Consider the following 13,096-nt stretch of genomic DNA (forward strand, 5'->3'; position numbering starts at 1 on the left):
TCAGCCAGCTTCTGTGAGCCTGGGGGGAGTGAGTGGGCTGGGGCTGGCTGTGTAGGGGTTGATGTCAGGGAAGGCAAGGTGCAGCAGTAGCGGAGACTTTGTAGGGGAGTAGAGAGATAGCTAGGCCCTCCTTTTTCCCTCCTGTGGGTGGGCAGTGAGACCAGTCATTCTGATGCAGGACACGATTGAGCACCATGGCATGGCCCGAAGCGCCACCAAGCTGTGTGCTCCCTGCCTTCTTTTTGCCACCCAAGGTTCTTGCTTTCCTGCACGCCTCGGTCTAGCAGGGCTGGGCAGGGACCAGCTTTCTGTGCCCTGCAGCCCCCTTGTGTGTGTTGTGCTGGGAGGACTGCCTCCGGGACATGGGAGCAGTGGCTCAGGCTCCATTGTGCCCCATGAGAGCTTCTAGCTCTCCTCGGCCTGAGATCTGTGTTTCCAGCTAGCCCCCCAGGCAGTGCCCATGCTGCAGCTAAGCAACCACTCTGTGAAGGAGGGGAGACCATCAGGAGACTGGGCATCAGCAGAAGTGCCTGCCTCAGTGGGGTAGGTGGTTCAGGGTTACCTTTGACCTTGGAGTGGAAGGGAGGCCTTTTGGAGGGACCAAAAGCCTTCAACTTTCAACTTTCCTCTTGAAGAGGTGTGCCTCAGTGCTAGAAGGTTCAAATTCAGCGTGAAAGCAGCAGTCTGTGAATGCCGTATGTAGATGGAGCGCAGGAGAGGGGAGAACTTGACTCAGCCCACTGGGTTCTAAGAGTCCCCCACCCACTGGACAGCACGTGTGAGCAGCTAGAGAGGAGACATTTAAGCAGAATGTGTGGCCTCCCCGCAGCAGCGAGGTCTCTGGATCTGCCCTTCTCTGTCTTTTCTGGAAGCTTTGAGGCAATGGAGAAGACCCAGTGTACAGCTCATTCAGCCTCTGGCTTCTTCCTCTCCTGGTGGTTTTGGAGAGCTCGCAACCTCTCCACAGTGTGTGTTCCTTTCCAAGGACCAAGAACAGTGCAGAGACACACTCTCTTTCAGCTGGAAAATCCATGTGAAAATCCACATGCAGAAAGTCAGAGCCTCCCTTGCTGCCTCGTTACTCACAGAGGGTGAGAAGCACCAGGCTCACTCTCGAGAGACTCGACGGGTGGAGGGTGCTGCTGGGGGTGGGCAGATGCACCCCTGTTCACCAAGTCTGCAGAAGGCGGTCTGCTGGCTGCGGGCTTATGCAAACCTGACCTCCGACCCCGAGGTGAAGACCCAGGGTGCAGAGAGTGGAGACAGCTGTGTAAACTTCAGGGTGGGGTATTTATAGCCTTGGTGAGGAGCGCTGAGCCAGCCTAGAGAGCCAGAGTCGGTCCCTGTGGTCATCGGCTCCGTCTCTTGTTCTCTTAAGTGAGTTTTCTGTGTATTATTTCTTCATTGTTGCATTAAGCATTCTGAGACTCTGTTTCCCCATCTGCAAATGAGGGGCTATTGCCCTGATCCTCTGGGTGTTTCAGAGTGGTGGCTCCCTCCATCCCACTTTCAAGAAGAAATGCAGTATTCCAGTTTGGGGGGAGGGGAGACTTAACATGGCCTCTCAAAGTGAATGTGCTGACCCCTGGAGGCCAAGTCCCCTGGGCTCCTGGAGCTCTGGGAAAGGTGGAATGCTTATACCTGGGCTTTGGAGTTAGATCTGGGCTTGATTCCGGCTTGGCCACTTAGCCCCATCAGCAACAGCAGTAAGACAGCGGAAATGCCCTGTGAGAGCATGGAGTGGCTTGGTGCATAGGCACGGGGCATGCAGGATGGTCATGATGCTGTTGCAGCAGACATGCCCATCTGCTGCTTGTCCCTGTGTCTCAGAAAGCAGACAGCCACACCCCTCTGAGGGGCCTGGGGCCGGTATTTGGGAAGGGTGGAAACCCTGTGGGACAAGGGGACACACAAGAGAAAGTGTGTTAATCTTAGAGTGAAGGCCGGGATCTGGGGCACCCAAGGAAACCCATTCTTGGTGTCAGAAAACCTTGGGTTCTCCCAGCCCCAGTCCCAGGAAGAAGAAGGGGTGGGGGAAGACAGAGAAAGACAGAGGGGGGTTGGTGAGAGCAGGAGAGGGTGAGCACACAGCTCTGTAATGGAAACTTGGCACCCAGCCTCCACTTCTTTCCTTCCTTAGTGCATGTGGCTTGAGCCTCGGATTGAGAACTTCTTCCCCTTTCAGCAGGCACCCCACGCTATCTCCATGGCCCCCTCCTGTCCCCCCTTCTCAGAGCCTGCAGTCATACATGCTGCCTCTGCTGGTGACATATGACATGTGAGCCATCTGCCTCCCTCCTCACACGACCCCCGCCCTCCACCCCCTGACTAATTAGGCCAACATGCAACTTCCAGGCCCTGGCAGATGAGGAGCCAAGAATGCGGTGGACAGGCGCCAAATGTTTTTGTTGACATTGCTCAAGTGTAGCTTTGTGGAGCAGCCTCTGCCCTAGCAGCGAAGTCTAAGGAAGCCGGAGATGAGTGAAGGGAGAGCAGTGAGAAACCAACTGTGGGTGCTGCTCCCAATGCCCTGTGCCCTCCCCGTGGCCCACCCTCTGTCCCTCCTCCTAAATCTGAGAATATAGCCCTCCATGTCATGACTGATGGGACCGGCTTAGTCTGTAAGAAAAACACACTGGGCAGAGCATCATGTGTTCACTAGGGTTTTTGGAACTATTTTCAGTTTGTGATCGTTTCATGCTGTGTGTGCCCCATTGCTGTTCCTAATTGTTTCTGAGGAAACAACCTTCCTGGAAGGCGGTTTAGTGAGACTATTTTCACCCCTAACCTCTTATAAGGTGCAGGCTGCATTGTTGATCTACCTTGCCGTAGCTGAATACCAGATGGATTTCATCCTCTCCAGGGATCTACCAAGAATGTGGCCATTGGGTCACTAGGCCTGGGTTCAGATCCCCATTCGACTCCTCCTTGCTTGTGACCCTGGGAGAGTCTTTCAACCTTTTTGTGCTTTGGCTTCCTTATTTGCAAATCAAGCTAATAGTTAAAAATAAGACTTGTTAAGTAAGATGAAACATGGATGGAATAGAAAGTTCTTTGTGCATAATAGACCCTCAGTAAGTGGAAGCCATAATAACAATTAAATTGTAGTTGATGTGGCTGGCTATGGATTGGTTCTGATTTTAGGAAAATCTCTTCTACCCTGACATATTTACTCCCAAGGCAAGTCGACCCCAGCACCAACTGCCCTTTCCTACCTCACCAGGATTTCATGAGGACAAATGGAATGGGGTATAATATTGTCACACTTGGTTCTCCATGGGGAGTGAGTGAATGCAGTGCTTACTTTCATCTCTCTGATTTTCTCAGACTCTGGTGTCTGCATTGGTCGATCAGTGGTTAGTGGTCAAATATATTTTTGTTGAGATAAAAATTTGTAGGTTTTGGAATCCAGAGGTGCTGCCTTAATAGTCTCTAATGCCTGAAGATATTGAATCATTATGTAAAAAAAAAAATCCTCTAATTTTCTGCTACAATAGCTGGCTTTATTTTTATATCTCTTAATTGGTATCAGCTTTTCTTTCAGAATTACAGAACCATGGAAACTTGGCCTAAGAAATAACTTTGGAAGTCATTGGAAGGGACACTTGCTTCTTTGCAAATCTTTGGAGTTTTCCTAAACATTAGGATTGTAGTACCACAAAATACTTTTCTTTGACCCAGATTATGAAACAGCAGAATGGCCAATCTGTTGGTCCCTAGCACCACTCTATCTTTGGATCTCACGCAGACTGGAAGATGCCATTGTTGCCCTGCCCGTATCTCTTTGTTCTTACCTCTTCAGTGCACACTGGCACTGCTTAACTTTCAGCATCTCCCTCTCATTGTCTAAGGTCTTCTTCTGGACACTAGAGCCCACCTTGGACACCCATGTGGCAGGTTAGAAGTGCCAGGGAATTCATGTCCCCTGGAAATAGCCTTCAACCAATGGCAGATCAGGAATGGGTGGGTACATACCTAAACTTCCTCACCCCTTGAGTGTCTTAGATGCCTGTCTGCCCTGACTCCCAGAGCTTTCCAGGGGAGCCAAGCTTTAGTTTACTCATTTTGGCAATTGGCTTGAAGCGTACCCTTTGTTGGCTGGCTCCTCTTACCTGTCCCATGTCCCTGTTCCCCCCAGGTGCTTCCTGGGATCAACTCCATCCCCCAGAGAAAACACGAGCGTTCAAATCCTTGTCTTGGGCTGCTTGCGTGGAAACCCAGCCTGAGACAAATGGGATGTCTTTCTCCACACTTTTAGATCATTTGTGACAATATGGTGCTATATTCACATTTCATGTTGATTGTTGGATTTTCAGACCACTGACCTTGTTGTTTCTTTATGAGTTTTTGAAAATATTTTTCTCTGCATCTCACCATTCTTAATCCTAAGAATTAACTGTTGAGATTAACCAGAGTACACAAATGTCTTGCTTTCACCTTGAATTATCTTTGGTATTGCTCTTCCAGTTTTGACTAAGCTAATATATGTGGCCTCCATGTACGCTTTTGCATTTCAGAATCTAAACTTATTGTTTATTCTAGTTTGGCTCCACATTGTACATTTTTTATGTGAATATGCCTAGTGGCTGTTCTGACTAATATGCATAAGTCATAATGAGATATCTTGATAATTTTAGATTTGAGAGCGGATTCCATTTGAGGAAGATCTCAGTGCATGAGCTGTTGGTATTATGTGTGTCCTGTGGCTTTGGTGAGATGCCTACAAGCATTGCGATTTCCAGAAACTTCCATGAGTCTTACTTTATCCATATTCAAAGTGGTAATGGTTATTTCAACACATATACCGAGCATCTCCTCAGAACCAGGAGTGATTGGGTGTTAGAGAGGCAACAATGGACAAAGTGGACAATATCCCTGCTCCCTCTTTCTTTCCTAAGTGGTGTTGTGAGGTTCAAATTCAGTAATGAAGGTGAAATCATTTGGGAAACTAAAATCACCATGGAAATAGAGGAATGGGTATGATGACCTAGCTCTTCATTGATCATTTCAGAACACCATATTGATGTGGCTGGGTGGGATGTACCCTGTGGCCTTTCATGAACACCACTTGACTCATGATCCTTATCTTGTACTTAGATCCATTTTCTGACCACAGCAACTCTGGACACTTAAGAGGTGGCCATTGCCTCATGCCACATCTTTCTTTAGTGCTAAGCCACCAGAAAGACCATCTTTGCTTGCTGTTTCCACCTTCCAGTGGCTCTCTGATGTCCAGCTCTGTTGTGTCTTTGCCTTTGTCTTGCTTGAATTGTCCATAGTGGTCAAGGCCATTGGCCACTCTTGAAATTCCCTTTCTGCTGACCTTGCTTTATACCATTCCCCTTCCTCTTTCCTTTCATGATTCATTGCTGAATTCTTTTACTTTCCTTGCACTCTGAAGCAATGTTGAGTTCTTCACAACTTCTTCTTCTCTTCTCTTCTCTTCTCATCTCTTCTCTCCTCTTCTCTCCTCTCCTCTCCTCTCCTCTCCTCTCCTCTCCTCTCCTCTCCTCTCCTCTCCTCTTCTCTTCCCTCCCCCTTCCAGAAGGCCCCAGACATCATGTCTCATACTCTTCCCTGTTTGCTTATCACTCTCTAGATGCTCTCTGTTGCTTAGCTCTTTCCCCTGAAGTATCCCCACCCACATGCATACAGGCAGCTTACCTCCCTTTCCATGTTCCACAGACACTTGAAGCTCAACAAGTCTTTAACAAAACGTGCTCCATTCTCCCCTCTGATGTGCCCTTCATCATCCATCCTTTCTCCTGGCATGTTGGTCCCTACAGTCGTGTCGGCTGGAGGCCTCAGCACTATTAGCCTGCTCATCCCATCACGCATTCAGTGGTTCACTATTTTCACATCTGTGCTTTCATCTGTGTATTCACTGGCCTAGATCCTGGGGACATCGACATGGTGCCCTATCTTGGACAACCCTCCAGAAGCAGATCCTGGGCAAGTGTTCAGTTGCAGTAGCTTTATTTGAGAAGTGGCTCAAGGAAATACTGGTACGGGAGTAGATGCTGGTGGGATAGAGACAGTCATGCTGACTTAAGAACTGAATTGTACCCATCTCTTTTCAAATCTGTGTTCAGTGAGGTCATGTTGGTCGTGTTGAAATTGGCCATGATGAGAATATTTACACTACGGAAATTGGCCAATGGCTAACCCTAACCCTTTCTTTCCCTGGAGAGTTGGTTGTTAAACATTATCAGCATGTTACTGGGAATGAGGAATTAAGGCAAGGAAGGACAGCAGTTAATAAATTGTGCTTTATCAGCAGAGTTACACTGTAGACAACTGGAGCATATTCCCAGTGGAGAAAGAATACATACCTAATAGTCATCCCATTGGAGCGGTGAGGTAGTTAGTTATACACTCCCTACTGGTTAGTGGCTGAGGGCTGCCTCTCTTGGGCCCAGCAGGATCCAGCCTCTAGAGGAAGCCCGCAGGCAGTTAGAGGCAGCATGGATGAAGTACAATAAGGGCCAGGATGGGGTGTATAGGCTCATCAGTGAGCAAATGATGGCTGATCAAGACACTGGACATGCAGCATTGGTAAAGGCTAAAACCCGACTGTTAATGATGTGTGGTAACCTTTTTCTCTCCAGACCTCGACTTCATGGACCTCCTAGGGGAAGACAGACAATGGACGGTGGGGAGGAAGTTAATGCAGGTGAACGATACTCTGACTTCAGAAGATGCAGGACTCCGGAGCAACAAGAACTGCACTGAACCAGGTAATAGTAACAGCTTTGCTGTGGGCAGTGGCTGCCATTATTTCTGGTTGTGTCTGAGGAAGGGCTGGATGCCATGCTTTTTTCCCTTTGAGTTCGAATCCAGAGGTTCTTAGGGACATTTAGAGCAGGCATCTAAGAAACTGAAAGGTGAGATCCCGGGACCATTCAGCTGTGATTCTACCTCTGTATTCTTTTTCTAGGGCATGGGCGACAAGGTAAGTCAACATCAGTGATGCTGATATCAAAGGTGGACGCTGGTGCTCTCAAGCGGGAAACTAAGTCTGGAACAGGATGAGTGAGGATGTTCTGTGGTCATCATTGCTTTGATCCCTGGAATTCTCTCTGGCTGGTTTTTAAGCAGGAGCCTTCTTTGTGTCACAATAAAGACACTGGGATTGAACCAGATCCCTACCTATGTTGTTGGTCTTTTTGGAAGAAGTGAATATTCATTTCTAAGCTATTATATTTGATACCTGTTGTGTTTTTCCTCAGAAAGATATGGAACATTCTATTTCCAGTGTTACTGAATGTAAAAGGAAAACAAACACAACGTGAGTGAGGGGGACTTGGAATCGTCAGAACTCAGCTCACCGAATCTCAGGAAATGGCAAGCACCCCCTAGGTGGTTGAGGTCCTTGCTAGTTCCGACCAGGGGTCAGCAAACTTGTCTGACAAATGGCCAGACAGTAAATATTTCAGTCTTTGTAGGCCATATACCGTGTCTAAAGTTTTTGCTTTTTAAAATACCCTTTTAATAACCCTTCACACATTTAAAAACCATTCTTAGCTCGCAGACTGTACAAAACAGGCATGGGGATGTATTAGGCCTGCAGCTCTACTTTGCCAATCCTGACTTGGACTTCTCAACTCTCTGGGACCTCTTTTCTTTGCTTGATGGGGACATGGGCCCCATGTGTGCCCCCTCTGAGGGTTCAGGAGCTCAACCAAATGTTGATCCCACATCCAAAAACCAGTCTTATTTTTAGTGTCATGCTGGAAAGATATAAACAGTCTTCAGTGCAGCCTAAAGAACCTTAGACCTTTGAGAACAGAAGGTGTTCTGTGAAGTTGTGTGCCTGCTCTTTTTTGGGAAGGTGGGTAGGGGTGTCCTTCACCACCATACTGAGAATTTTAACAGTCACTTTCCAAGCAGAGCAGGAAGGAATTAAAAATAGATTACCAGCCCCCCCCCCCCCCCCCCCCCCCAAAAAACCCACAATAGCCCTCAGCACTACATAATCTATATTCCTCAAGCTGGAAAATTCAAGGGTCACCATGGCTATTATTAAATGCTCTGAAGGAACACTCTTGAAGGTTAGTGAAGCACATAGTTGCTATGTGAGCTAGAAGTGAAAATGGATGTGACGGGTTCGAGTGCCACACACAGCAGACAGAGCCTTTGTAGAGCCGTTTGTAGAGAGATGTGCCAAGAACCCTGGTTACTGATCTGGCATTGTAGCCAAGCGTTTTTCAACATCTTTCTGGAGCTAAGAGGCTGATGGTGATTGGGATGTTAGAAGACAGGAAATACAGCATTATGGAGGCCAGTCGTCACCTTTGGTATGGGAAAGAATGGAGTCACATAATACAGTGACTGGCTCCAGGTTGGGTTCAGCCACCATGCTCTGGGCCAGTGGTGATGGAGGGCTTCTGTTCCCTGTTGAGGGATGTGTGTTGAGGGAGGTGGTGTTGTCTCTGTGAGTGGCAGAGAGTATGCTCACTGTGTCAAGAAGTGTCTTTCTCAGAGTGGCATGTGTAGAAGAATAAACACATTTAAAAGGCATTGCAAGAGAGGAAATGACTCAGTTCCAGGTAGAAAACACGTCCAGGTTTTTAAAAAGAGCACAAGCCCAGCACCTGCTGGTGTTGGCAAGGAGGGCATAGGGGGAGAGAGAAGGAAGGGCTTCTAGAGGGCAGCAGGAGGACTGAACAAGAGCTCATAATGCTGCTTAGAGGCAGTCCAGAAAGAATAAAGACCCAAAAGGAATATTCTCGATTTCTTCATTTGTGTGCTATGGGAACTGGGCTTGATTTCCAGAGCCCTTGACTCCGAGCCAAATTCTACAGGGAAAGTGGTCATTCCTGAAACAAGGAGGGATCTTTTTAAGTCCTGATACATCAAGGGCCTGCCTGGAGCCTCTGTTCTTCACCAAGCCTGCTGTGACCATTCTGTTTGCTGAATATTTCTGCTACAAAATGTCTCTGACTGTGCTGTCCAATATGGACACTCAGTGGCGACTTAAATTCAAATTAAATACATTAAAAATTCAGATTCTCAGCTGCACTAGCTACACGTCAAATACCCAATAGCTGAGTGTGGCTTGTGGCTACCGTATTGGAGAGCACAGATCATAACATATTTCCATCACCACAGAAAGTTCTATTGGACAGGCAGATCTAAAACTTCCATTTGTTTTTGAACATCTCCTCATCTTCCAGGCTTAATTGGAAGCACCTCAAGGAGATAAAGTGGGCATGTAGATTTGAGAGCTCCATATCTTCCTGGGTTTTGGAGTCCTACTCAACCTGCATTTGAATCCCAGCTTAGAAGCTCTGGGCTTTGGGAGAAATAGGCTTTCTAAGCATCTGTCTGCTTCTCTGAGAAATTGAGATAATCATTCTGACCTTTCATGACTGCTGTGAGAATTGGTAATGAAGTAATAAGAACAGCTCAGTGCCCTGTGTGTGGTGGTAGTTCTGTAGTGGGAGCTCACTCGTGTATTTCTCACTCTCTGCTGGGGGCAACCATCCCACCATTACAAGTGGGTCATGGAACTACCTTCTCCAGCCACTCCTCACAGGAATGGGCACATACGGTCCATCTGGTTCTGTCAACAGGCTGTTGCCTCAGGTGGCCCAAGTCTGAGCAGTCAGCCAGTGGGGCTGAGATGTCCTAGCACCATCTTCTAATACAGACAAGCTTGAAAGATCCTGCCACGGTAATGAGCACAGCGCCTCTGAGGAATGCTCTGTTTCTACAAGAACGTGGCCAAACCATGACCACGGACACACATGCCCCCTGGTAGCCTTGGTGCTCTTTCCAGAATGCTGTTGGAGGTCTGCTTCTCAGTCTTTTTTTTTTTTTTTTCAACGTTTATTTATTTTTGGGACAGAGAGACAGAGCATGAACGGGGGAGGAGTAGAGAGAGAGGGAGACACAGAATCGGAAACAGGCTTCAGGCTCTGAGCCATCAGCCCAGAGCCTGATGCGGGGCTCGAACTCACGGACCGCGAGATCGTGACCTGGCTGAAGTCGGACGCTCAACCGACTGCGTCACCCAGGCGCCCCATCTCAGTCTTGATGGAACAGGTATTTCATGCAAAAATGTTGAGAGCTAAAGCACTCATAAGATCCTGGTTTGGAAAATTTACTGGTTTTCATCTTCTCTGTCTCTAACTCACTATGGGAGGGGAGGACTGAGCTAGAGTGAGCCAAGGCCCAGTTGCCCTGGTTTCCTTAAGAGGTCAAAGTAGCCCTGTATGCAGAGAATAGTGCATGTACTGGTTGAATGCTTAGTGTCTGCTCTCAAGAGTCTTAAATTTTTTTTTTAATGTTTATTTATTTTTTTGAGAGAGAGAACACGAGCAGGGGAGGGACAGAGAGAGAGGGAAACACAGAATCCAAAGCAGGCTCTGAGCTGTCAGCACAGAGCCCGACGTGAGGCTCGGACTCAAAAGCTGAGATCATGACCTGAGTCAAAGTCAGCCGCTTAACCTGCTGAGCCACCCAGGCACCCTGCTCTCAAAAGCCTTAAATGTAGGGCTAGGAAGTGAGCCCTGTGTTTCTGGACCAGCCTTCCTTCCTCTTTGTTATGATATCAGCAGAGCGAGAATGTACTTCTAAAGATGATGCACTGGGGTTCCCTCTGTGCTCAGAGGGGCACTTATTTACTCAGGGACCTGAGTATTTGGGGTGCCAGCATTTGCCATGGCCAAGTGAGTAATGGTGCCAGGGTCACAAGCAGGTGTTAATTTGGCTCTTGTCATAAAGTACATCTAGCAGAATTTGTGATGTCACTGGGCTTCTCAGGCTGTGTTCTTGGAACCCTTGGCCTCAGGGGCCATTAGAGTAAGTAGGTTCAGAGTTTGGAGATGACCTTATATTCTCTGTTCAGGATATGGGGCTGGTTTGCTTTCTCAGATGTCAGTTTCCTTATCTATGAAATAGATCTGCAACTAGTTTATCCTTTCTATCCCTTCCATTGTACAGATCCAATAGTTGCATGAAATTTCAAGACGAGAGATTCATGAAAACTTCCACCCCAAGCTGCCCTGCTCCACTGCCCTGAATAACTTCTTTGCATTTGCAGAATGGCTTGTCATACCTCCTCCTTTGACCCTCACTCCCCTTTCTTCTTCTCCTCTACCCCTCTCCTGCCCTCTCCCTGTCCCTCTCCTTCTTCCTTCCTCTGGAAACCCTGTACCCAGAACACTGCCCAGGGAAAGACCAGGATGCAGGGTGTCCTTTACAGTGTCAGCGCTCTCTTTGGTTGGTGTTGACAGCACAGAGATGGCACAGTCTTCATATGACAGCTGCCACTTTAAAGATACATTTTTTTGCAATATTTTGGAATTTATTTTTTTATTTTATTTTATTAAAAAAATTTTTTTAACGTTTATTTATTTTTGAGACAGAGAGAGACAGAGCATGAATGGGGGAGGGTCAGAGAGAGGGAGACACAGAATCCGAAACAGGCTCCAGGCTCTGAGCTGGCAGCACAGAGCCCGACACGGGGCTCGAACTCACGGACCGCGAGATCATGACCTGAGCCGAAGTCGGCCGCTTAACCGACTGAGCCACCCAGGCGCCCCTGGAATTTATTTTTAAATGGCATTATCTCCACCCCCCCCACCCGCTACTCCAAGACATGATTTTGGTGGAAATTGGTAATTTTGTTTTTACCTTCAGAACTGCATGAAAACAACTAAGCTCTGGCTCCAAGTTTTCTGCAATTATTCCAGTCCTCTGTGAATTTTTAAGGTTGTTTTCTTAAACACTGACACTGCCGATTTCATCTAGAGCCTGGAAACATATTGTTTTTTGGCAAATAACACTTGAAACTGTTTACTCAGATGACCTGTTAAGTGAAATTTAACTTTGAATAAATTTTATCCATGGAAAATTAAGTTAGCTAAATGTAATATTGAGAGTGGTGGACAACTGTGGCAGAAATGAACTCTTTGTCATCTTTATTTGTGCACTTTGCAGATTTTTATTTATACACTTTGCAGTCTGTCTCCAGAAGAATCTGTCATCTTTTGGTTTTTAGTTCTTTGATGTTTTAAGGAAATAAGCTTTTCCTGAGTGCCTCCTTCAAATAAACTTGGGAAGAAAGAAGCTATTTAAAATGATAGCTTTTGGTATGGGCTTCGTTCTGAGATCACCGGATGTTCTTTTGATAAAGGGCTCATCTCCCTCTCTCTGCCTGGCTTAATTGGGTCTAAGGTCCTTGAAGATGGGAAAGACACCCCAGGCCTGTGTTGTAGGTACCTATGGGGCATGCCAGGAGGGTTTACTGAATCAGGGGTCTACTGAAATGGCTAGAAACTACATGATCTGAGAGCCAAATGTGAATTGTAATAGAGGAGGGAAGTCAGAGGTCCATAAAAGAGAAGCAATATGGGATAAATACAAGGGGTGAGTATGGCCCCAGATTGGCAGGCAACACAGACTAGTTCAGGCTGCAGGTCACAGACAAAGTTAAGTGTTGGGGTCCTACTGTTTCCTTTAAAATTTTTTTTAATGTTTATTTTTGAGAGAGAGACAGTGTGAGCAGGGGAGGGAAACAGGCTTGAAGCTCTGAGCTGTCAGCACAGAGCCTGACATGGGGCTTGAACTCCTGAGTCGTGAGATCATGACCTGAGCCAAAGTTGAATGCTTACTTGACTGAGCCACCCAGGTGCCCCAGGGTCCTACTGTTTTTTGACTTTAAACCATAACATCAAAGCCAGTTGGTCTAAGCAGGTGGGTGGGGGAATGGGTGAAGTAGGGGATGGGGATTAGGAGGGCACTTGTCATGATGGGCCCCAGGTGTTGTATAGAAGTGTTGAATCACTATATTGTACACCTGAAACTAGTATTACACACTATATGTTCACTAACTGGAATTTAAATAAAAACTTAAAAAAAAAAAAAAGGCCAGTTGGTCTGAAACCACAGGACACAGGGTTGGGCATGACTAATCTACGAAGCGTGAAAAGGCCACATCTCTTATCTCTTACATGAAGAAAAAAATATCCAGAGTGGGTGAGTGGGTGAATGCACTTGTCAGAAGCAGAGGAGAGCCCCTCCCCCAACTGTCATACATAGATACTGCAAACATACTGGTGATCAGGTGGAAAGCCTGACATTTGCATGA

General features: G+C 47.0%; 1 protein-coding gene across 2 annotated transcripts in view; it reads left to right on the top strand.

The window, feature by feature from the left end:
- Window positions 1-13,096, top strand: part of SLC24A3 (solute carrier family 24 member 3) — a 486,110-nt gene that overhangs the window by 55,870 nt on the left and 417,144 nt on the right. For both annotated transcript variants that reach the window (XM_040447820.1, XM_040447821.1), the window contains exon 2: window positions 6,609-6,737. In XM_040447820.1, coding sequence (XP_040303754.1) covers window positions 6,609-6,737 — 129 coding nt within the window. The remainder of the gene's footprint in view (window positions 1-6,608; window positions 6,738-13,096) is intronic.

This window comes from Herpailurus yagouaroundi, unplaced genomic scaffold (assembly GCF_014898765.1).
Source record: "Herpailurus yagouaroundi ecotype Mexico unplaced genomic scaffold, PumYag 196, whole genome shotgun sequence".
Lineage (NCBI taxonomy): Eukaryota > Metazoa > Chordata > Mammalia > Carnivora > Felidae > Herpailurus > Herpailurus yagouaroundi.